The sequence below is a fragment of the Stigmatopora nigra genome, chromosome 3, assembly GCF_051989575.1.
Source record: "Stigmatopora nigra isolate UIUO_SnigA chromosome 3, RoL_Snig_1.1, whole genome shotgun sequence".
Lineage (NCBI taxonomy): Eukaryota > Metazoa > Chordata > Actinopteri > Syngnathiformes > Syngnathidae > Stigmatopora > Stigmatopora nigra.
In genome coordinates, this window is record NC_135510.1 from 10,654,166 (window position 1) to 10,678,375 (window position 24,210).

The 24,210-nt window shown below is 38.6% G+C and overlaps 1 protein-coding gene across 2 annotated transcripts in view; it reads right to left on the reverse strand.

The window, feature by feature from the left end:
• Positions 1 to 24,210, reverse strand: part of LOC144193894 (CUB and sushi domain-containing protein 1-like) — a 253,549-nt gene that overhangs the window by 41,035 nt on the left and 188,304 nt on the right. For both annotated transcript variants that reach the window (XM_077712526.1, XM_077712525.1), the window contains exons 30-45: positions 23,816 to 23,954; positions 20,191 to 20,378; positions 18,488 to 18,682; positions 12,828 to 12,944; positions 12,605 to 12,718; positions 10,884 to 10,979; positions 10,492 to 10,695; positions 9,909 to 10,033; positions 9,276 to 9,372; positions 8,152 to 8,256; positions 4,874 to 4,992; positions 4,707 to 4,776; positions 3,849 to 3,965; positions 3,423 to 3,632; positions 2,044 to 2,232; positions 1,268 to 1,445 (exon numbers count right to left, since the gene is read on the reverse strand). In XM_077712526.1, coding sequence (XP_077568652.1) covers positions 1,268 to 1,445; positions 2,044 to 2,232; positions 3,423 to 3,632; positions 3,849 to 3,965; positions 4,707 to 4,776; positions 4,874 to 4,992; positions 8,152 to 8,256; positions 9,276 to 9,372; positions 9,909 to 10,033; positions 10,492 to 10,695; positions 10,884 to 10,979; positions 12,605 to 12,718; positions 12,828 to 12,944; positions 18,488 to 18,682; positions 20,191 to 20,378; positions 23,816 to 23,954 — 2,263 coding nt within the window. The remainder of the gene's footprint in view (positions 1 to 1,267; positions 1,446 to 2,043; positions 2,233 to 3,422; positions 3,633 to 3,848; positions 3,966 to 4,706; positions 4,777 to 4,873; positions 4,993 to 8,151; positions 8,257 to 9,275; positions 9,373 to 9,908; positions 10,034 to 10,491; positions 10,696 to 10,883; positions 10,980 to 12,604; positions 12,719 to 12,827; positions 12,945 to 18,487; positions 18,683 to 20,190; positions 20,379 to 23,815; positions 23,955 to 24,210) is intronic.

Sequence of the window (24,210 nt, forward strand, 5' to 3'; positions counted from 1 at the left end):
ATTGCATATTTTTTCAAAAGTCATATTGTTGTTGATATGATTGAGTGTTTTCCATTCATTAAACATAGCACCATGTCCAGTCCTTGAGTATGCATAGCACCTTCACCTTTTGAGGCCTTCAGGAATATTTTGGATGGATCAATAAATGCAACCTCTAACTTTTTACTGTTTATGAAACTCTCAGGGGAGCAGAAACAGAAGCATAGACAATAGATGCTAGCATGTTTTTTTTTTCTATGTCATCTCAATGCATGTGGAATTTGCTTGGCATTTAATATATTGAGGGAATGATAATATTGCATATTGCAATTGTTTTTCCTGTTTTTACCAATATTTTGTTATAAACTACATACTATTCTGGTACACTTCAAGGTCAGCAAGGGACTATATAGGTTCAGTGCAGTATCCTGCGAGCACAGGTATCACTCTGAAGAGCAGAAAAATATGATAGCAAGCACTCACCTATGGCATGGTGGATGTATGGCATTTAAAGTGGCAGAAACTGAACTCTCATGCCTTCATTTTTGAGTGGTCAGACCGATTCCACTTGACTTAGTTTCAATCGAAATACACCAACGGGGATCCAACGTGCGACTAGTCAGTGAGAATATTCTCTTAAGGTGACCCAAACTTGTCAGATACAGGCAAATCCCAATGGATTTGGGAGTACGGATCCAGCGCTCTTTTCATTACATTGCTGTCTCCCCAATGAATCTGATTATTACAACCAGAGTTACCAATCCGTCCCTGGGCTCTGCCATGGTCGGTCCACTGATTCAGATAAAATTGGTCAGAGGTCCCATTGTAAATGCATTGCTCTCTCATACTCTGTATGACAATCTTGGCACATTGAATGTCATTACAGCTACAATACAGCTTGGGTTTACATAAACCAGCATATGTATCGAAAAATTCTATAGTTAGGAGCCTGCAAATCCCCAAAAGCACATCCTGCACAATAAGCCTCATATACTCATATCATTGGCATTTCATACACTTCCACCTGGAATATCCAGACAAATAAATGTTCCATTGAGCTCTAATATATCATGTTTAAGGCTCGTCAACTGTGTATATCAGTAAGGTATTATGTTATATATGAAGAAAATCCATATCACCGTATGACACTATATTGCGGTTCTACTATTGTTAATTCCTGAATCTAAAACAACGATGGGAATACATTTTCATCCACAAATCAACAGGAGCAACTGAGATATTTATATTATAAGTAAAAACTTTTCTATTATATTAGTTACAAGCTCACCATACAGCAATGTAATCAGTGACAGGCTCAGTCTGCAACAGGGTGAAGTTGATGTAAACTCCATGTCCATGGGGAACGGTGATGAGCCAACTACAATCTTGGGAATTGGGGTATTCATTGGGGTACTGAGGCGAATAAATGGTTCCATTTTCTGCTGTCACATTATATCCACAAGGAGCTGTAATGGCAGAGTAATAAAATATTATTTTTGATCTCTTAAGGATCAATAGGAACAACAATGGGATGTAGAGCTTCATCTGTTAAAATCTTTGCAAGGTCACAGTTCATCCAGGATAGAATAATTATGCTCAGTATAAGAAAATAGAATAAAAAATGTGGGAGTGTTTCTGCATTCAACTTCCATGCCACTTACACAAGGGTGCTGGAGCATATCACAGCTAATTAAGCAGGGTATGCCATGAATTGTTTCTATTCCACAACCAACTGTTCTCGTACACACTTATAGTGTAGCTGCAGTGTTTAATCTGCCTACCATGCATGCCGTTGAGAGAAAAGTTGAGCTCCCAGAAAAAAGAATCACTGGGCTAACATGCAAACGGCACATAGGAATGCCGGAGCCCAAGATTGAACTGTGGATCTCAGAACTGTGAGATGGACGGGCTAACTACTCAGGCAAGGTTCTGCTGTGATTCTCCGTATTCATTAAAAATCATTTGGACCACGTCTAATTCTCTTGCCCATCATTACCCGAAAAATGTTAAAATATATGTATGCATATATGCGTGTATGAATGTATGCATATTGGCAGTCATTACCTTCGCAGCGGGGGAATGGATGATTCCACTTTCGATTGATGCCATGCTGACAGGTTAGAACAGGGTGTCCAATCAAAACATAGCCAGGATAACATAGAAATGTTATTGACCGTCCAGCACTGTAGTCACTGTTAATGATGTCTCCATTGCTAAAAGATGAAGGATCTTGGCAGTTTTGAAGTTGGTATGCTACAAACAGACATTAAAGTAGACCACAAAATGTTATCTAAATTATTTTAAATATTCAAACAAAATATGATGGAAACAAATAAACAAACACATGCACAGTAAAGACACTATCTTTGCCCTCATCAATGGACCCAGATGCTATGCAATGTATTGTTAATTTACCGTACTAAAACTGCAAAGTACATAAACATTTGTCTCCGTTGCATATCCTTGTTTTGTTGCTGATCTTGTCATGACTGATTTGACATTTGGAATAAGATTTATTTGCTCTATTGGCACACAGCATTGTTATTAATTAATGAGCATGGTAGCAACTTTAGTTTACATAGGCTATAGAGCTGTAGCAACCTGGAAGAACACAAAAAAACTTATCTAGTAATTGGCTGATGGTGGAAGGCAGGCCATCCTTTGTGAACACAGAATCAAAACAAAGCTTTTCAGTGTAACAATATAAATATATGTTAGGGTATACATCTTATTAGGTTATAGACATTAAGGGAACAGGCTTAAAATAAACCTATTTTATCTAAGAGAATTAATGAATAGATGATCAAAACATCTGATTGTTATTTTTTGTGGCTTACCAAATACCTATAAATATGAATATTACGATCGGCTCTTTACTGTCGGTACGATTACTGGGAGTAAAGACCATGAGTGGGGGTTAACATTGACATGAATCAAAGTGACAAGACTTGACCGTTGCAAATTAGGGTGAAAACAGGGGCAATTATCTTATGCATGTAAATGTAGCATGAGTCCTTTGGCAAGCCAGGTTTGTTGGTTAGAAGACCTACTCACGTGTTTTCTGTTTTTAAAGAGGAACACAGGGGCATAAGTGAAGTAGACAAAATGTCAGATCCTTATTGGCACTTTGCCGGCCTTATTTCTCTTTTTTAATAATTAGACCAATGCTACAAGGTTCTTTAGAAAAAAATGTATTTGCTATCTGATAAAGGCAAACCTTTCATAATACTCTGCATTAGTTATAGTTGGCCACTGCATTTCGATTTTAAACATTCATAATAAATTGTGTGTTTTTGCTCTGAAGGTATGTATTATTTTATAATTTAGGACTCCTTAAAGTGGAGTGACATTTATTCATTTATTTATTATAAACAGAGGACGCTGTGTACATCAACTAATTACCGATATATTTGATTTTTTTTAACAATCAAAGGCGAACTCACCTTGATAAGTAAGTTTGAATCCCCTCCTGTTCTCTGAATGGTCACTGTAAAAGTGTATGATGGTCTGGTGGGTAGTACTTAAAAGTGGAAGTGGGATTTGTGAACCAGTGAACTGTCCAATAAGAGCCGAGCTGTGCTGTAGGCCTGATCTGACCTCTAGGAAGTCATGATTGTCTTCCGAGGAAAAATTATGGAATCGAATATGCGCTCCTGGGATTAAGAAAAAACAATGCATTTAAAAAAACTGAACACAATGGGTGTATTTCAATATTAAACATGGTATTATCAGCTAAAACTTAAACCTATACTAGCAAACATTTTGTTTACTTTCCTGGACCAAGCATATTTCTTTCACACACTGTCAAAGCATGCGACCGACACAGTTTCATCTTCTGAAGAAATAATCACAAAGCACATAATACTTACCATATCCTGTTGGTAAAATAATTTGCCAGGTGCAGTCCAGGTTGCCAGGGTAGTTGCCTGGGAAACCCGGACTCAGGACCACACCAGTAAGCTCCGACAAGATTCCGCCACAACGAGCTTAGAGGATGAGAGACAACAGAGGTAGTGTTAAGTGACAACACATGCATCAACATGAACATCATGAAATTAAAAACAAATAAACAAAAACATTAATTCATTTCATCAACTGCTTATTCTCACAGCAAGACACAGCAAGAACAGTGGGGAAAAAAGGAGACATTTTACATTCACAATATATTTGTTTTTCCCTAACGTAACCCAAAGACATTTGTATTAACAAAAATGTGTATTAGTGTTACAGTTGGGACACTTGAGAATCCTATTACGTTTCACTTGAGTATATAGGTTGCATTTTGTATAAAGTTCAAGTAAAATTGTCAATTTTTTGCAGGGTGAAAAACATCCACGTTTGGTTGGAGTGCCTCAGCAGAGGGATGCCTATGATAAACAAACACATTGAAGGAAAATGAGCTTCATAACTCAGCTAAAATGCAGTCCTTAGTCCATTAAGGTTGAGTTTAAATGGAATTGCCCTGCTACAAGCTTTCACGAAGTAGGAAGGTATCAGGGTCATAACACAAACACCAAGCAATCAATTACAACTTCAGAAGCTTTGGCTTATGGTGCAAAACTGTTTCCACAGAGCCTCTGTCTCTTACTGAAAATCATTCTGCCTCAATGCTAGTAGCTTTTGATGACTGCAGACAACTGTTTTTTTTTCCAAACACATTTGTACCTTTTATCTGAGATGAAGAGCAACATATGATTCTATATGTATGTGCCTGCAGGTGTGTTTACCTATACAAAGAGGAGGTGGGTAGTTCCACCGGCGCACAGTTCCTGGCATGCAGGAAATATGTGAGTGACCCTGGAAGCAAATTCAAAGTGGGCAAACATTCAGTCATTTTTTTGCCATTTTCATACCAAGTAATTATAAAGTCTGGTGGCATGGATGCATATGTTACCTGTAAGGTGTAACCAGGCTCACAGATAAAAGCCAACACCTCGTTGACCATGTATCGGTCCCCTGTTTTTATGCCATTTGCTGGAATCATCGGCTCTGGACAAGTCGTCAGACCAACCGCTGCAAAAAGGTGAGATTTAAAAAAAATCATTTAATGCTGCATAGTAGAGTAACAAGGCAGAATTCTCACAATCAGCAGACAACAGTCACAAACAGATGAACACAAAATAATTTAACAGCTACTGTGACTCAGTAGGCTGATTTCACCAAGACTAATGAATGTTTTTTTTCATATATTATTTATATCCATTTGCACTGTTACATATTCTATTATTTTCTACTCCAGTCTATCTGGGGACTCCCTCATTCTGCTTGGGGACTTCAATGCTCACGTGGGCAATAACAGGGAGACCTGAAAAGATGTGATTGGGAAGAATGGTCGCCCTGAGCAGAATCCGACCGTCTTCTAATCTTGGACTTCTCTGCTCTCCGTGGATTGACAGTAATGAACACCTTGCTCAAGCACCATGGTGTCCATATGAGCACTTAGCACCAGGATGCTCTAGGCCGCAGTTCGATGAATGACTTCCTTGTGCTTATGGTCGCATAATTTGTACAATCGGGTAATTTCTTTTTAGGGTCTGCTGGGAATAGCTGGCAGAGTCCCCCGTCAGAAGCACATTCAACTCCCACCTCCAACGAAGCTTCCCTCATGTCCAGGGAGAAGCGGGTGAGATTGAGTCTGATTGGACCATGTTTTGTGCCTCTATTGTCAAAGCAGCTGACCGGATCTGCAGCTGCAAGGCGCTCAGTGCCTATTGTGGCGGCAATCCCAGAGCCCGCTGGGAGACACCGGAGGTAAGGGATGCTGTCAGGCTGAAGAGGCAGTCTTACTGGGGACTTTTTGGCTCGCGGGATTTGAGGGCAGCCGATGAGTACCGGATGGCCAAGCGGCACGCGGCTCTGGTGGTCTCTGAAGCAAAAACCCTGACATGGAAGGACTTTGGTGGGGGCATGTAGTAGGCTTCGACAGAAAAATTGTTCCACCATCCAACGTTTCAGGGGAAAGGAGCGCACCATAAATCCACGTACGCTGCTACTCAGGATGTTGTGAATTGGTGGGCCTCAGTTGGAAAAAGATGGCATGCCCTCTGCTGGTCAGGGGAGGGAGAGGGAAGTTCCTCCGGGAGGAGGCCACGGGCTGACCCAGGAGAGGCTGGGGAGACTCTGTCTCCAGGCTGGCACGGGAATGCCTTGGCATTCTCCGGGAAGAGCTGGATGAAGGGACTGGGGTGAGGAAAGGCTGGGCTTCCTAGCTAAAACTGCTGTCGCCGCCACATGACCTTGGATAATGAAGATGAGATGAGACACATCCATATGTTCCTCACAGTCTCACAGTTCTGGGAACACCTTGAATTGGGCCTAGGTATGAGTGTGAGCGTGAATGCGTGTCTGTCTCATTGTGCCCTGTGATTGGCTGCCCACTGATTCAGGGTGTCCCCCACCTGGTGCCCATAGATGGCTGGGATAGGCTCACCACAACCCCGCAAATCTTGAATGAATGAACGATGTGGGTGAAGTGACAAGTTACTTTACATCCCCAAAACAATAAAAGTTATACACATTCAGCTTGACAGCAGATACCTTGTCATGCATTGTCTGTGTGTGTGAGAGAGTGAGATTGCGAGAGAATCATCAATTTGTTTGTGTATTTCAATCTTAAACTTCTGCAGGAGACTGAAGGCCCTGAACTAAGTGGTTACTATGGCAACACTGGAGCAGGAGCAGAAAAAGGAAGTAAAGAGAGAATGATTGTGTATGTGTGTGCCAGAATGTGCACTCAAGTCTTTAAGTATATGTGTGTCTGGACTTGTTTGTTTATCATCTACCTGCCTACAAGCAAAACAATGTTATCCTGCAGCACTCAAACAGTACAAGACAAACCCGTACACGCATCTATGCACATGCATCCACACGCAAACACATGGCTCGTTTATGTATGCTGACATTTGGGAGCACGCTGGTCTACAAACACGGTGTGAAGGAATCTTATGCCTGATGAAGCTCAAGTGAAAGAGCTGCATGCAACTTTCACACTCGGTGCATTATTAGTTGCATCAGTGCATCAACGAGCAGTCAGGATAACTTATCAATGAAACTAGTCCATTTGGTTGACCATCCCTCTTTTTGTGTTCGCACTCTCTCCCTACAGAGGAACATAAACTGTGATACCATTTAAAATGCTGACAGTGACAAAAGCAACCCTCGAGAGGCGTTCGGCAACAGCAAGACAGTGTCAGCAGTTTAGTGAAATTTGACAAGATTTACGACAAAGACCCTTCAGTTGGTAAAAAAAGGAAACAAAAGGAATATTAATATTCAACGATTTCCCGTACTTATATAACGTAGAGCGTCCCGGCGGCTGAATTGTTAGCGCGTCGGCCTCACCGTGGGGGACCTGGGTTCAAATCCAGGGCGGTCCACCTGTGTGGAGTTTGCATGTTCTCCCCGGGCTTGCATGGGTTTTCTCCGGGAACTCCGGTTTCCACCCACATTACAAAGAACTCCATCGTAGGCTGATTGGTCAATCTAAAGTGCCCCTAGGTGTGAGTGTGAGGGTGAATGGTTGTTTGTCTCCTTTGAGGCCGAGGGGCTAACCACAACCACCGGGTCGCCTGTAAGGTACCAATTATACTAACTTTTTTAATTGTTGTTTGTTCTGTGTAACATTAGCAATACCATGTTGATCTTTCCCACTTATTCATATGATATGATTGTTTCAAACCAGCAACGAGCCAGTGGAATAAAAATATTTAACACATTTAATTCCATCTATTAAAACAACACACAGTAAACTTTTTTCCAGTGTGTGTTTAGTCAACACAAAAGCAGCCAACAAAAACACAGGGCAGGCAATCAAGTGAAAAACGATTGGAAGTGAGTAACAGACACAAATACATTCGGACAGACAGGCAAAAATACCAACTTACAAAAGGGGACATGTTCATTTATCTAGAAATGATTTTAACCCAAAAGAACTACAGTGACCTGGAAAGCATACCCACGAACTGACAGGTGTGTACGTGTCTAATTATGTTTATATATTAACTGTTACAACTTTGAACGTACGTCTGTGACTGTTTTAAGTGCATGAACCCTTTCTGTTCATAATGGTCCTACATTTCAATCATGCTTTGTTTTCCATTAGCAGATAGAATGTTATTTTGCAGGTTATCAGTCATCCTAATAATTCCATGTATTTTGAAAGCTTTAACTTACTTTTGTATTCAAGGTGAAAGCCTGCAGCCACAACACTAATATCACTCTGAAAATGCAGGAGAAGCTGATTGGATGTTGAGTTAAGGAGGGCAGGAGCTGTAGTTCCTACAAAAAAGGGAAAAAAAGTTTTTAAAAAATATGCATGATGAAAAGCCTAAACTGATTGATTATTTGTTTCTTCTTGAGTAAGTCTGGCCTTTGTATACAAAAAAAAATAAACAGGGAAGTCTCACATCACTTCATAAGAGTCCTGTAAACATGATTTGCGTGATGAACAAATATTGGAGACACTAGAACCATCCTTTATGGTGGTGGATTACCGTTCCCAATAAAAAAATGTACACCTAAACCTTTTTTGATAGCATTCTTGAAGATTAGCATGACAGGTGATAGTGTAGATTATTTTTACAAAACGTGTGATTCTTTTCGACAGTCTTTAGATCCCAACCCCAGCAGGGAACTCCAATAACCTCTGACCTGCCACAGGACTTCAACACATAATTGTACCTATAGAAGGGAATTTTGATGAGCCCTTATGCTCTGTTGTAAAAATCAATATACCAATCCCTTGTAAGAACTGTGAGAAAGGGTGCAGTCACCTGCGTGCTTTAGTGTATCTGTATAAGTGTGTGCTACCCAGTGGGCGGCATGCTTTATGTGTGATAGGTGTGTGACAGGTATGTGCTTGGGGCAGGTCACAGGGGACACACCGCTGGGAAATTGTAAAGGTTAGAACATTCGTCACCTCCTAGCCCCCCACCTCCTTCCAAGCCTCACTTCAAGTACGAGTATGTTTTTTTCACTCGCTCTTCTTTGCTCTTTCTTCCCTGCCCCCCTACTCTCACTCCCTGACCTCGCATGCATGCTGGTGCCAGAGCTTAAAGCATCAAAAAAGACTAAGAAAATACCAGATTTCTTGATATTACAACTCATCCATTATATATCTCTGGTGTGTAATGTTATGGGTGTGCATGTGTGAGCTCATAGATTAATAACTGTCAAAGCTAATTCATCATTTATCTTCACTGTCTGTCCACACGCATGCAGCTGTAGTTTGGGAGCTGCCATGTCCCATATATCATAGACCCCGTCTTGTGTGTGTATGCGTGAGCATATTGTCATACCAGAAAATGACCCTAATTTAGGAGCCGTCATGTCTCCCCCATCGTAGATCTCCAGGGAATCCCAGTTGTGCTCAGTTGCAAATGTCACCACTTGAATCTAAAAGGCAAATTATAAAAATAAAATAAATTTGCCATGCCAGTGTTCACGCACATAAGTTGAATACATTTGGAAACAAAAGCATTTTCTCTGAAGCAATTGTTCACAGGATGTAAATAGCAAGCATGAATACAACATTGAACTCTCTTGGTATAACAAGGTCGGTAAGCATACTTACACTTTCCATCTATCCAGCTGTTTTCTACATTAACTGAATATCTGTAGGTTTAGCCTTGTTCTGGCTAAGAATAATCATATAGTTGATTGGCCGGTGCTGACTTATAAGCAGAGTCCGTGCAAGTCAAATGTTATATGAGGGTCAATGAAGCAACACTTATCAATGATATATCTCTATATAGGTCATTTTAGAAATAATACAAAGTCTAAGACTTGCTCTTAATGTAATGTGATGAGACATCTGTTCTCATAGTCTGCAATACATTTCATTCTTTGGAATCTGGTCTTGATTTAGAATTTGAAATACACATTTTTTTATGCAATACAATATCGTTAACAGGTTATTGTCAAATATTTACCTGGATGCCAGCTCCTTCACTGACATGGATTCTCCACAGACAGTTAAGACTGTTTGGGTAGGGCTCCGGAAATCCGGGGGACAAGATGGTGCCACGGCGTTCTGTCAGATTCCCACTGCAGGGAACTGAAAACAAGGGAAAAGACAATGCAGCTTTTTCATGACAGTTTATTGCCAAAATTGGTACAGGAATTGGCAATTAGAAAAAGACTGTAACATGACTATGACACAGAGGAGAATAGGTTATTCCCAGCAATTCAATAAAGTGAAATGACAATTTAAATAATTTGATTTCCTACAGACATATTTTGCTGCACTGTAGTGATTAATAATATAATGAAGTTTTAAAATGTTTTTGCGTGACTTCTCAAGATACAATAAAACTGAGCAATAAAGGCCTTTCACACATGATTGTAATGTAGTTCGGGGTGGTACACGCAAAAATAAATGGTTAAAATATAGTAACCACACCAATGGATATATGTATGTATGTATGTATGTTATGCACTAGACATCGGTCCTGAAACTTTTTAAATGTTTTTGTTTGTTTTACTATAACAGCAAATAGTATCTCATGACTTTACCAATGCAGCTGGGTGTCGTTGAATTCCACTGTGCCAGAGCACCCGGTATAGCCTGGCATCGGATGGCACTGGGTCCCTTCAGCAGATATCCCGGACTGCACTCGAAACGGATTACCGAGCCAGCCGAGAATTCTGACCCGATCCGCCTGCCGTAGCGAGGCTCTGGAACTGAGCTGCACTGACTGTCGCTTGTTCGGGGAACCGCTTCAGTTTTAAATAAGTGAGAAAGCAAGAGGAAAAATTTAAAATACAGTTTATATCAATGACTCCATTTCAGTCCACACTGTCAGTTGTCAGTCATTTGCAATTCATTTCAGTGTTCAAGAAAATAGATTTTCAAAAACTCGTTTTAATTATTCTTTCATCTTGAAAGAAACACTTTTTTTAGTTACCTTGGTACACAAAATGAAAGCCCTTAGCTGGTATGCCACTCTTGGCATTGAACCGTAGCATTATCTGATGGGAGGTCGCCAACGGTAACGTCTCTCCTGGGGAATACAAAACAAGGATTGATCAGGGGCCGGGGTGGATCTTGGATTCTAGGATATCAAGGGATTAGCCCTGAGGGTGCAGATTAGGGGTGAGCGAGTACAAAACTCTCTTTATTGAACCAATTAAATGATCTGTATTTGGATCTTTACTTGTTGGGGCCTGAAGCGATGGTGGGTGTGTCTTATATCTGCACTTTGGCATTATTAATTAGCTTGATTTCGAAATGGATTTAAATGTTAAAATACATTTGAATGTATCCATGTATGTATTAATGAAGATATGTAAAATACAGTAATGCTCCATCCTGCCTTGTCCCAACGAGGCATCCCCATCACCGTCTCGAAGATAAGCCGTAATGAATTCTGACTAAATCTACCAATATGATATATATATATTGTGATAACTCTAACTAAAAAGGAGGAACAAGTAAGAAACATCTTCTGGGGGTGTGTTTCTGAATTCTTTGAATGGGATTCTGTTGTAAACATTGAGATGCAGGAACCACTGAAGGAGGTCCGGATCACCAAGAAAGGTTGTGTTAAGATTGTTAAAATTTTAGTTATGAATGCATTAATAATGGCATCAAGTCCCTTGAAAAATACATACGAACCACGTGATAGGAGAAGACTAAGGTTTCCGTGAAGAAATGTAATGTACTATATTATAGATGAACAAAATGTGTTTAATCTCATCAAAATTGAATTGTATGCAACATTGGCTTTTTAGATTGGCTAAGGACCCATCAAGACTAAATTTAAAAAACACTGCACATTTTTTGTCAGCTATGGAAATATTCCTGAAAAACAGTTTACATAGGACTATATGACTGCTTTGTGGGCTCTCAAATTTTCCCCTGATACAAAGTATGTCACTCAGAGAGTATGTTTGTTTTCCTTAGAATTTTGATAGATCTAAGGTAAAGCCACTTTTCATATATTCAGTTCAAAAAAGATAATTATAATTATTTCTAAGCATCTTCATGCTAGCTAGGTAGTTTGTTGTTTGGAGGCATTCTCTGTCAAAGCACCTTTCCAGCCACATGCTTTGGATGCTGCACTAAGTCAAAGTACTCCTGAAAGTTGAGACATAATATTGTGCTTGGACAATGAGAGACTTTACACTATGAAATACTATTCCAAATAAGGTTGTCAAGTTAGTCAAGTCATATTTAAAAGCCCTAAATCAGATGCAGGTTCAAATGGATAGTTAAGAAAGGGGTCGGAAGAGAGACTTCCTGAAAGCATTCTAATATGCTCTTTATAGACATCCGAGGCAAATATTGTCGACAGTGTCGATCTCTCTGCGCAGCGGGAGAGAAGCACGCAGCCTACTAGACAGCAGAAAAGACTCTGCAACACAATGAAGGCCTATGTGGGTTGCTAAACAGTGGGTCATGAGTGGAAATCAAGTCAGAGAAAAATATTTCCTTTAACTTTGAAACTCGGAAGAATAATATGTTGTGACAGGCTCGAAAATGAAGCTGTGAAGCCATCAAAACCCCCGTATAGAGGAAAGCCAAATAATTTACCACATTTTTGCAAGTTCTTAAAGGTCACAGAGTAGATTAGATGCACCCGGTGAAGATGTAAAGACCCAATCTATTCTATCTAGCATTTCTCACCTGAATGTGATCCCGCCAGAGAACTCAGCAATCGCGAGTTTTCATTGGCTCCGTCAAATAGCTCCACTGAGTCATTCATCGCAGTCTGGAAGACAGCAAACTGACCAAATACAACTAGAGAACAGAAAGAAGAAGAGAATGAAATTGAAACGTGAAATAAACTGTGCAGAGTGCATGGGTGGATTTTGTGTTAGTTCTTTATCAAGGTCTGATATAGGCATACCAAATTGTTGAGGAACTGTAATGTAGTAGGAGCAAATTTGTCTCTTGGTGTAGTTTAAAGGGTAATTTGGGGACAAAACTACTCCCTCAGATCCACCATAATGTCCACCACACGGAGCTGCAGAAACACAAAAAGAAAGAATAAGCACTCGAAACGTAGCAGACAAATTCTACTTTGGACGTTGCAGTCCTAGCACGTTTTCAATGTTTTGTCTGGAATTTATAGGTCATGTCTAAACCAGATGGCAATGGATCTTTTCAGATTTGTGTTTGAACACATGATGTTGTCTTCGAACAACTACTCATTTTTTTTCCTTTTTCAAATCAAAGCATTTATTTATGTTGATCGTATTCACAATTGAAACCTAGAGGAAAAACAGGAAATTATAGCAAAATTGTTGCTCTCTTTTCTTGAATACAATATTTGATTTCAAAACCAATTATTTCAGACATCAGCAATATCAACATCAGCTTAATCTATTTTTGACTGATGGTTTCCACATATAGCCTGGTGACTTTTGTTTTAAAATTGTGTTATAAAGCTTAGTAACTTACTCAGTTTTGATGGATTTTGCTGCAAACTGCATATTATTCTACCAGTGGCTCATGATTGCACCTTCAAACTTCAGCAAGAGTTTCTAGTTCAACTAAACTAATTCATGTTAATGTTGTTCCCTTTTTAATTTAGCTTTTTCATTTTTTGCATACTATCAACCTATTGATGAAATTCCACATTTACATCATGAAAAAAGGGATTGTAAACTTACTTATGCAGCAAAACGATGTTTCTTATACAGCTTTAATTAAAGTTTTAAAACCTGTTCTGTACAATTCCTGTCTCATACCCACAACAAATCGCAATGTAATGGACTTACCTTTGGTCACAAAATAGATATTGGTTACTGGCTATAAAATGCCATTGCATTAGTGAGTCAAATTCATATTTTGCAGTGGCAGCCAGTACAATTTGACTGGGCCTGGGTATTTTATTTATCACCCGCATTAAATTTGCAGACAAAAATAAATAAATAATAAAAACAACATCACATTAAATGTTTTTAAAAAAATATTTTTAAAAATCTGTTTTAGTTACCAAAAGGAACTAACTATATCTTGGACCTGGGGTGAAACAAAAAAGAAAAAACGTTTGTGATGAATGTCCACTTATATTCATGAGGTTTGTGGGGCTGCTTAAGCCCACCATAGCTGGCTTTGAGCAGGAGATGAGTCCACAGCCTGAACTGGTTGCTCGTGAATTGAAGAGCACAATGAGACCAACAACGATTCATGTTCATGTTCTTACCTATGGATAATTTAGAGGGTTCATTTAGCCTCTCATGAATGTTTAGGACATGCAGAGTCCTCGGAGAAAACTCACACAGGCACTGTGAGAACATGCTAATTCCATATAAGCCAAATAAGACTACTTTAAATGAATATGGAGACAATAAGGTCAGAAAGAAAAAATACAAGAATAAATCGACTCAAAACTGAGCTTCCCAGATGCAAGGAATGTTCAATTCAGTTACACTGCCACAATTATTTCTGGCAAACGAATAAAAGGACTTTGTAGTGCTTTTGTAGCTTTTAGCGACATCATTTTGCAATAAAGCATTTGAGATTTTAATCATGTGCCTTGGTTTTCCTCTCTTCTCGGTAGCTTGAAGCAATGTGCCCATTACACTCAGAGTTGGCAGAAATGGTGCTTCTTCAATCTTTTATTCTCACAATTCAGAAAAACCAAACAAACCTAGGTCGCAGCATTTGGTTTCCTCTTCAAGAAGAAAATATATACTCTCATATCAAAAGGACCTGTATAGCCCATGCAAAAATCAATGGAAATTAGAGGGTTTGATCAAATAAAGAGTGTGTTTGTAAATTATCAACAATCTGTGCAGGTTAACTACAACCATCTAATCACTGTTGTGCAGTGTTAAATATGAAAAGTTGGAAAAATCATACGCTTTTTAATCACATTTGTACATTTACATTCTAAATCTGGCTTCTGTCTTTGAACCAGAGTTTGCATAACTCAACATTAACAAGCAGCATGCAATTATAAAGACTTCAGAGTACCGACTGGGACTTTTCTGTTGACCAAAGCAACCACAAGACATTTCTTGTTTTGCACATATTTTATCTGCAATCACACTTGCTCAGTCTTTTTACACAAAAACCCACAGCAGGCATCATTCTCATCCATTGCATTTGTGTAGAAAATGCATAAACCACTTTTTATGACAGGGGAACAATTTTTTGTGGGACCCCAAAGGGTCGGGTTACATACCAGCTTTGATTAGCTCACTGTCTCCTGTTATTTGGTTTGGGTGGCCATGCTTAAGCAGTGGCATTACAACTCTAAAGGGAGGGGGAAACACACAAGTTGCGGCATCTCTAATAATTTTGCCAAACATCTTAATTATGTGAATGGGTGTGACCATAAATGTGTTTCGGTATGTATTTTTAAGAACAGAAGCTTCACGTTGCCTCTCTTTTGCATATATTTTCTTAACTTTCTAATATCCAGCACAACACCAAATAAATGATAACTATCTTCAATTACTCCAATGGGTTATCGATACCAACTTTTTATAAAGCAAAATAACTTGAGACGCGTAGTGGTCTCAATTCAATTAGCGAGTAGTGATACTGTAGAGAGCACCCTCAAGGTGATGGGCTCTGAAAACTACATATTTTAGAGAGATGTCATCAACTTTGGATAAGAATGGGCTTCCTGAATCATGGTCCTTGCTAAATATGTAGATATGTAGAATGACACACGGGAAGGGGGAGGGAAAATAACCCCTCTAAAATTGGTTTTGTAGCAATTTCCAAGAAAAGCAGATGCGCTCGTTGGCCTCTGGTCCTCTCTTTGCCATCCCTCTAGCTTTTTGCTTCATAAAGCATCAGAGTCATTTCAGAACACTTTCATCCTGCTCCTCTTCATCCACCATACTGACTGATATTTTCTAGATTGATTCTTGCTGTGATGGGGGATTCTAACCCTCAGGTCTGAAGGTGCATTCTTGATCTACCCACAATTTCCCAGTGGTGTTGCTTCAGGCTCAGGTGCTAAAAAGGCTCCACACAAATGGGCTTTGATCACTCATGCTCACAACACACACTGAAACACACACTGAAACAATTCTTCTCATGGTTGCTCAACTGCCAACAAACACACATGCGCTCAGTTCTCTGCTGCAAAGAGAACATAGTAAAAGAAAAGTCTAAAAATGCCCCAAAGTGTTAAGGTTATGTTGCAGCATCTCCCAAAGGAAAAGTAGCTAATAAAATTGTTATTGTGCCTTCAACTTTCCTGGGCTCAAAGTTATCTTTGGAGGAAAGTAAAAAACACTCTAACACATACTTTAACAAACATACATTGTTACAACAAACAAAATGAGTTGCCTTGTTTTAAAGAAAAGTCTGTTAACCTATGTTTTTTTGTAATTACATTAATTGAAAACAACAAATGCATAATAATAGGCCAGTGCATCCTAATGACGTGTTAACCCACAAAAAACAACAACACAGTTCTATTTATTAACATACACACGCATAAACACACATTAAGCCATCTTATCATAGCTGGCTTCACTGTCCTCATGTGAGCAAGATTTGGACAGCCTAATGCTTAAAGGCTATCCAAATATTATTCACTCATAAATCTCCCAACGAGGGAGTGGTTAGCGCATTTGTCTCATACTTCTCGGATCAAGGGTTCGATCCCAAGTGGGTTTCTACTGTGTGGAGTTTGCATGTTCTCCCGTGGCCGGCGTGACTTTTCTCCATGTACTCTGGATTTCTCCCACAAGTCACAATCATGCATGGTAGGCCAAATGGACATGCTAAATTGCCCCTAGGTACGAGTGTGAATGGTTGTCCATCTCCTTGTGCCCTGTGATAGGGTGGCCACTGATTCAGGGTCTCCCTGGCCTGGTGCCCATAGTTGGCTTCAGTACCCCCTTGTGTCCCATGTGAGGATATGTGGCATGGAAAATTAAGGAATGTCCTCTTGTAAATGGAAATTCAACATATTCACACAAGAAAGAATGAGCACCAGAGGCTGTGTGAGATTGAGAGAAGGGAATTAGAGGAGGAAGAGAAGCTCATCAACAGATACTAAGATTCTTTTCCCTATGCAACAGCTCTCAGTTACCATAGGAACCAGTAAACGTGCATTTTGAGATGGGAGGTGTGTGAAGTAGATGGAAAGAGGGAGGAAGAGAGCAGAAAGCAACACAAAGAAAGTCAGACAGACAGATGAGGAACCTTTGCAGGAGAGTGAGCGGGGAGAAGTCGTGACATGAGGAGAGAAAAGAGGTTGTGCAAGGGGGACGAAAGGTAAAATGAGAGGAAATGCGGAGTGTAAGTGAAGCTGTATTATTTAAGGGGGTCTCAACCCATCTAATGAGCTTGGTCCAAGAGCCCCCAGGAGCTGGTCCTAGACACAGAAAAGGAAAGAGAAAACGGAGTGCCCCGGCCATGCAGTGAGAAACTTAAATGCAGAGGAGAATAGAAGCAAGGGAAAAGGAAAGAATTAGTGAGTCAAATTGTATTGACTTCATTTGTAGCAGCAAAGAAAGAAGTGACCATTTAATCATATGCATTGTTTTGGAAATGGGGGCAGGGGGGTAACTTAAATCTATACAACAGGATGAGATCCAAACAGAACAGAAATATGTTGATTGAAAATACTGAAGGAGTGAGGTTTTTGGATACAGGGCAACAAAAAAAAGATCTGCAACATATTCCATGACATAGTGATTGCACAGAATGGTAAGACTTCACTTTGGTGGTAATCATGTAGCACTGCTAACCACATATTCCTTATAAATACAAGTAGCTATAATAATAAGAATGTAAAAGTAGCCTTTTTTCTTCTGAAATATACAGAGACAAATATTTTGTCTATTTATTTTCAGGTCACGGGTAATGTTGGAGCCTATCCAAGCCAACTATGCGCAGCAGTCATGGGATACCCTGAGTTGGTGGCCAGCTAGTCACAGGGCACCATGAGATATTCATATTCATAGCTAGGGGCAATTCAGAGTGTTCCACCAGCCTACCATGCATGTTTTTGAAATGCATGAGGAAACCGGAGTACCCAGGGAAGATCACAGTAAACCCGTGGAGAAAATGCAAACTCCACAGAGTGAGGACACACCTGGGATCGAACCCACGCGGTGACCACTCAAATCACTGGGATTCAGTCAAAAATATTTGTATGCAGTAAAACTAATAAAAAAAATAGCCCTTGAATTTACTTTTTTAATAAAAGTAAAGAAATTAATTCAGATAGTAACTCTACCTATTCACCTCAACTGACTTGTGACCATGTCAGATGATGGCATCTCATAAAATTATGTATATACTGTAGATTCAAAAATATATACACACAACCACACACACATCATATGACAAAAAATCCCAATGGCCTTTTGGCAGATGTCACTTGCTGGGCTCCGTCAGCCATTAATCAAATAGACAGTTGCGACAGATTGGCCTTCCAAACCCTGACAAATCTGTCATGAATGTTCAACATGTCTGCAAGCAAACACCCACCCGCACATACCTTTCAACTACTCATTACAGAAAAAAAGTAATATCATTGCAGCAAAGCGTTATACCCAACACTCCTCAAACAAAAGTATATCCTACCTTTACATGACGGCAGAGACTTGTCCCACACCGGCTTCCCATCATTCCCCATTATACAGGTTATTGTTTCGCTGCCCAAAGTTGTGTAGCCATGATGACAGCTATAGGACACCTGGGATCCCAGTTTGTAGTCATATCCAGTCCTACTAGCATTCATGATGTTACCGGGGTCAAAACAGGCTTCCCTTGGTTTTTCTGAAAGGATAAAAAAATAAAGTAAGTAAGATCAGTGCATTCAGAAAATTATATAGCTGTAAAATTATAAAACCTTAAATTTTAGCTTTGTAGGACATAATATAAATGAACAGTCAATCTTGCCAGGTAAGTCAGGAAAATGAGTGAAACATTTGCATTAATCAGGCGAACGATTCCACAGCTTTCAAACAAATTGAATATTGTAATGTAACGCAAATACATCAATTACCACAATTTTATCAGAATTGGACCATGTATACCATTTGAAGTCCCCCCTAAAATTAGCTTTAATTGTTCTTTTATTTTCTTAATACATTTCTGTCGAGGAAGCATAATGTTTATATGATTAAATGTCATAAACAAACTGGATAACTTCTCTAGTCTGGGGAGAAAAACTAACGAGGGAAAATGAGAAGTTAGATTGATGGAATTGGAGATATTAAAAAAAGACAGGAACTCACATAACGTGAAAAAAATGACAGTGGTATCTCAGTTTTTATGAATGACTGTGATTGCCTGGTAAAGAATGGAGAGAGAGAAAAAAACAGAGGAAGAGACTTGAAAATAGGTGGTAGGCAAGAAGAAAATTAAACAGAAAGATGATTAAGGTAGCATTTTAATTAGAGTGATGGCAGATGAAGGATAGAGAATTAATGACGAAAGTACAGAGGTGTGAGGTGGTCTTGGGAGGCAGACAACAGAGAGGGAGATAATCATTTTTAATTACAGATAAATGGAGTGAGATAGACATAAAATTAAAAATTGTTTTTATAGAACTTGACAGAGGCGATCTAGTCTGTAGTCAGGTAAGGACGTAATATTTAGTTACACAATGACAATAGCTGTTAAATCACTACCAGTAAAGCACCTGGTGTAAAACCAAGATCAGGATCAATTTGTTGAGGTAAACAAGTCATGGAATGAGAATAAACATTTCGGCCTTTCAGCTGAAAAAAAACAAACTCAAAACGCAATGCTGCAAGGAATCCTTTTTTAAGGAAACTTTCTGTTAGCATAAAAAAATATGCTGTTGTAATTACATAGACTGGTCAAATACTTCAGTCATTTGTTGTGTATCTACAAGAGCATCAAAAGCAGGGGTTGGTAAACTAGTCCTCAAGGGCTGCTGTGGGTGCAGGATTTTGTTCCAAATGATCCAACAGAGACAGGTTATCCAATAAGGTTTCTGCAGAAATAAGAGACACTTGACAGCAATCCAATGATTGCACTTGTAGGACATCATTGGTGAAAAGGTGTCCTTTTGATGGGTTGGAACGAAAATCCCCACCCCCTGTGGCCCTGTGTGGAGTAGTTTGCCTGCACCTGATCCAAATCAGGAGCAAACCAAAAAGTATTAAGCACAAAGAAATAAGTGAACTAGTACGTTCATTGTTTTAGTTTTCACTGATGTGGAACTATCATTCATCTGTGCTTGACAGTCTTAGTCTCATAAGAAATGTTCACTGGCCCATTATAAAATAGAAAGTAGTGTGAAGATCAAGTTTTACCTCGGAATTCAATGGCGAAACCAGACATGCCCAGTGAGGCGTCCGACCGGAATGCCAGAAAAAGACTGTTACCACTGCTCTCGATCCGCTCTGGAGCTTGGTTGCCTTGGAGACTCGCCAGGAGAGGCCCATTAGAGTCTTCACCCTCGTAAATATGTAGGAAGTCATAACTGGGCTCCATGTTAAAACTGATGAGAGAAAAACAAAGATCGATTCAAACAAAACAGGATGTGTATACTGATTCTGGAATAGTAAGTGCCATTCATTTATGGATAACGGTATTTCTTTTTCCCTACAGCATTCAAATATGGTTGTCTGATGGAAATTGACTCAAAGCTATGGAAATGAATGGTAATCTTAAATCCTTTCAAAGAAATATGGGAAATGCAGATTAGGAAGCAAACGTATTTTAGTCACTTATGCTTCCTTTCTGTACATTGTCCATCAGCAAATTCAAGGCATATTTTTCCTCCTTAAAATCGTCACAACATTACACAAGAACCCTGATATCAATTTAGAAGTTGCTAAATAAATTAATAACTCTGAGATCTTATAGGGTAAAAAAATACACATTGTCAAGCACAGACATGGACACGCATAATCCTCAATATTCACATAATACTCAATGTTGATTCAGTCTGACATCAATTAGATCAGTCTTAGCACCCACCAACCAGTTATAAATGCACACACATCTATATGCACTTCTATGTTTGCCATTGGAGTCCAAATTTCTATTTACCTTTATTCTCCACCTGTCTAGTTAAGCTGGAAGTCGTGTGTTGTGTGCGTGACCGTGTATGTAAAGAAGCACACGAGGGATGTTAGAGTAAATTCCATTGTCAGCTCATATTCATTTTTTTACTACCACAGAGCATATGATTACCGATGCTGCTGTCAGTCAAGAAGTCCATTCGGATGAATTTGGAAACCACTGGGCCACTAGCATTATATTTGGGCATATTAGTTATATACTATTTCTTCCATATAACACCTCCCATCATCACCCAATGTGATCATTTTCAAGGTTAACATAAGTCCTGTGACTACTAAAGCCCATATTTATATCTCATTTAGCAAGAGCTTAATGGCACATAAGCCCCTCTGTGCTGACAAAGTATTATAGAGATCTTTGCAAAGACATTTTTTTGTAATGCCACATTCAAGTATAAATGTCATGAATTGACAAGGCTGAAAGAGCTCTAACATTCAGCAGAGATCAATGACAATTTTAGCATAATATTCAGGTGAGAAAGGTCATTGCAATCCTTATAAATGCTAATTTAATTAGCAAGAAAGATTTGACATAGACAACCGGGAATTTCTAGGGAATAAACAGAAAGTGATGGTGCCATAATCCTGTAGGACATCTGAATGATTAAGATAATAATTCGTATTAAAGATTCCAACACTATGAAAATAAGTTTTACTAAAGTGGGAGACATGCAATTCCTACACTGAAGAAAGAAAAAGAAGAGACAAAAGGAAAGAAAGCAAGAAAGTAACTATGTAGTCTCATTTGCTTTATATGCAGGGCTGTAGAAAACAAAGAGATGGGGCCTGATTTTCATTTTATCTTCAATCAGTTGAAAACAGGTTTTCACATTGTGTGCTATTTAAACAACAACAAAAAAACAACATATTTGTTAGAAATGAAAACATGTTTTTTGCCTGGGCTCAGACCGTCCTTTAGACAACACAATTTTACGCAATTATTCTCTTTCATCCAAAATAAATGCTGGCGTCCAAATAAGTGGAGAGACCATTATGTTCATTCTGCTGCACAGTACAAATACTTTTCATTTCAGCACAGATGACTGCCATTTTTATCAAGTTTAGTCTCGCTTAAATATATGTTTTATTCACAAAAAGCTAAGGTATCATAAGGACAACAGTGCTTAACGTTTCAGTTGTATACAGCATATTCTTGAGATATAAGCTTTTGGAATGTTCACATTGTAGTACGACGGCATAGCAACATATTTAAAATATTATTATCAAACCTTACTAAAAAAAAAAAAACGTTAGCCTGCAATTCAACATTAAATTAGAGGTTTTAATTTGTGATATTTTCTTCCATGGCCAAGTCAAGACATGCCATTAATTTTAGTCGGATGTCAGCATTAGCATACCTGTCAACTGGTACGTTCTCGCCGTAATTGGTACAACTGAAAGCCCATTTTTATATTGGTACGCTGTACACATGAAAATGGTACGCTAAACGGTGATTTTGAGAAAAAAAAATAAATTAAGGCACTTTCTAGCCATTTTTCACCATCCGCCATTGTTTCTTCCCGGAAACGCATGTCTGCCAAGTGATATATGTACCGGCGCCTCTGATTGGCTAAAAAAAAAAGATCATGATAAACATTTCGTTTTGTAACACTTTCACCATGTGATTTCCGTTTCCTGTTCCCTTGACATAAACATACATTTTCTACTTGTTGTTCGTGATTTTTTACAAAAAAGTAAAGTGGTAAGATTTTCCATGTATTTATACATATATGTAAGGGCGAAAACAAAATTTGGTAAGATCACAAATGGTTCGAGGTTGACAGGTATGCATTAGTGCAGTGCATCCTAATTGCAGGGCTGCAGTGAAGAGAAACTGGAAACACAGGTAATTGATGTCAAACTGCAGCAAATGGACATGATATTATGTAATATATGGCCTAAATATGCTACATTAGATTGAAAATGAATGCCAGTGTGCTTTAAATCATCCTAACCCAGCCAGTGGAGTTCAACTAATTGGTCTACAGATGCACATACAATTACATTGATGTGCCTTCACATACATAGCTGTTTACTTGCAATTAGCAATAAATCAAGCATGTTCGAGGTGTTTTGGTGTAAGGTGATATCGGACATCTTGACTCACTTAAAAGTGCGGAATCAGATTAGAACATTCAGTGTGAACCTGCAGTTTTAAATCCAGTCCAAGAGTAATGCTGACCTTGTCCACATTGATTTATGATACTGTTTTCATGATGCCCTTTGTTAGTATCAAATATTTTACATAGAAAATAAATAAATAATACGTGTGTGTGTGTGTGTGTGTGTGTATATATATATATATATATATATATATATATATATATATATATATATATATATATATATATATATATATATATATATATATATATATATATATATATATATATATATATATATATATATATATATATATATATATATATATATATATATATATATGTATATATATATATAAATATAAAATGCATAAATGATGTCAATTGAAGGTTTTAAACAAATTAAATATATTCAGTAAAAATGTGCACCATGTTTCAAATTTCAATGAGTCCATTAAATATTAAAGCACGGCTGCTTCATTTTAACAAACGTTAGTTAATCCCATTATTATCATCATTCAGTAAAGTATGTCACCAAACACAGCCGCTTGAAGGAAGTCAAAACTGAGCTGGATGGAAAAAGTGCAATGTGACTTCGATCTTAATATTTTATGACTTTAATCATGTTAGAAATACCCGCAGTGTTTCAGCAGACACAGAATTCCACTTGCAAGTTGAGAGCTAGAATGCATTTTACGTCAGTAACACTTTTATTAAAAGCCCTGGTCACGCATATTTTAGTCTCCTACCTTTTGAAGATAAGCGCAATGACAAAGTCTGGGTTCACTCGGATGCGCCAATCACACTCTTTCCCAGGAGGGTATGGCTGGGGGTAGTTAGGAGAGAGGATCACTCCAGAAGGACCACTAACGTTACCACCACAGGTTGCTATGGAGAAAACCCAAAAATAGTGTCATGATGATGGCCCAAAATTACACCTTTTGGAGATTTTTACACAACATCCATACACTTCCACTCTCCAAAATGTAAGCAGAGGAGAAGGGAGTTATCTACTGGAGTATGGCAAGGGTTAGCAATGACAGAGGAAACACCACTTGTTGGAAAAAAAATAAACAAAATATATATATATATATATATATATATATATATATATATATATATATATATATATATATATATATAT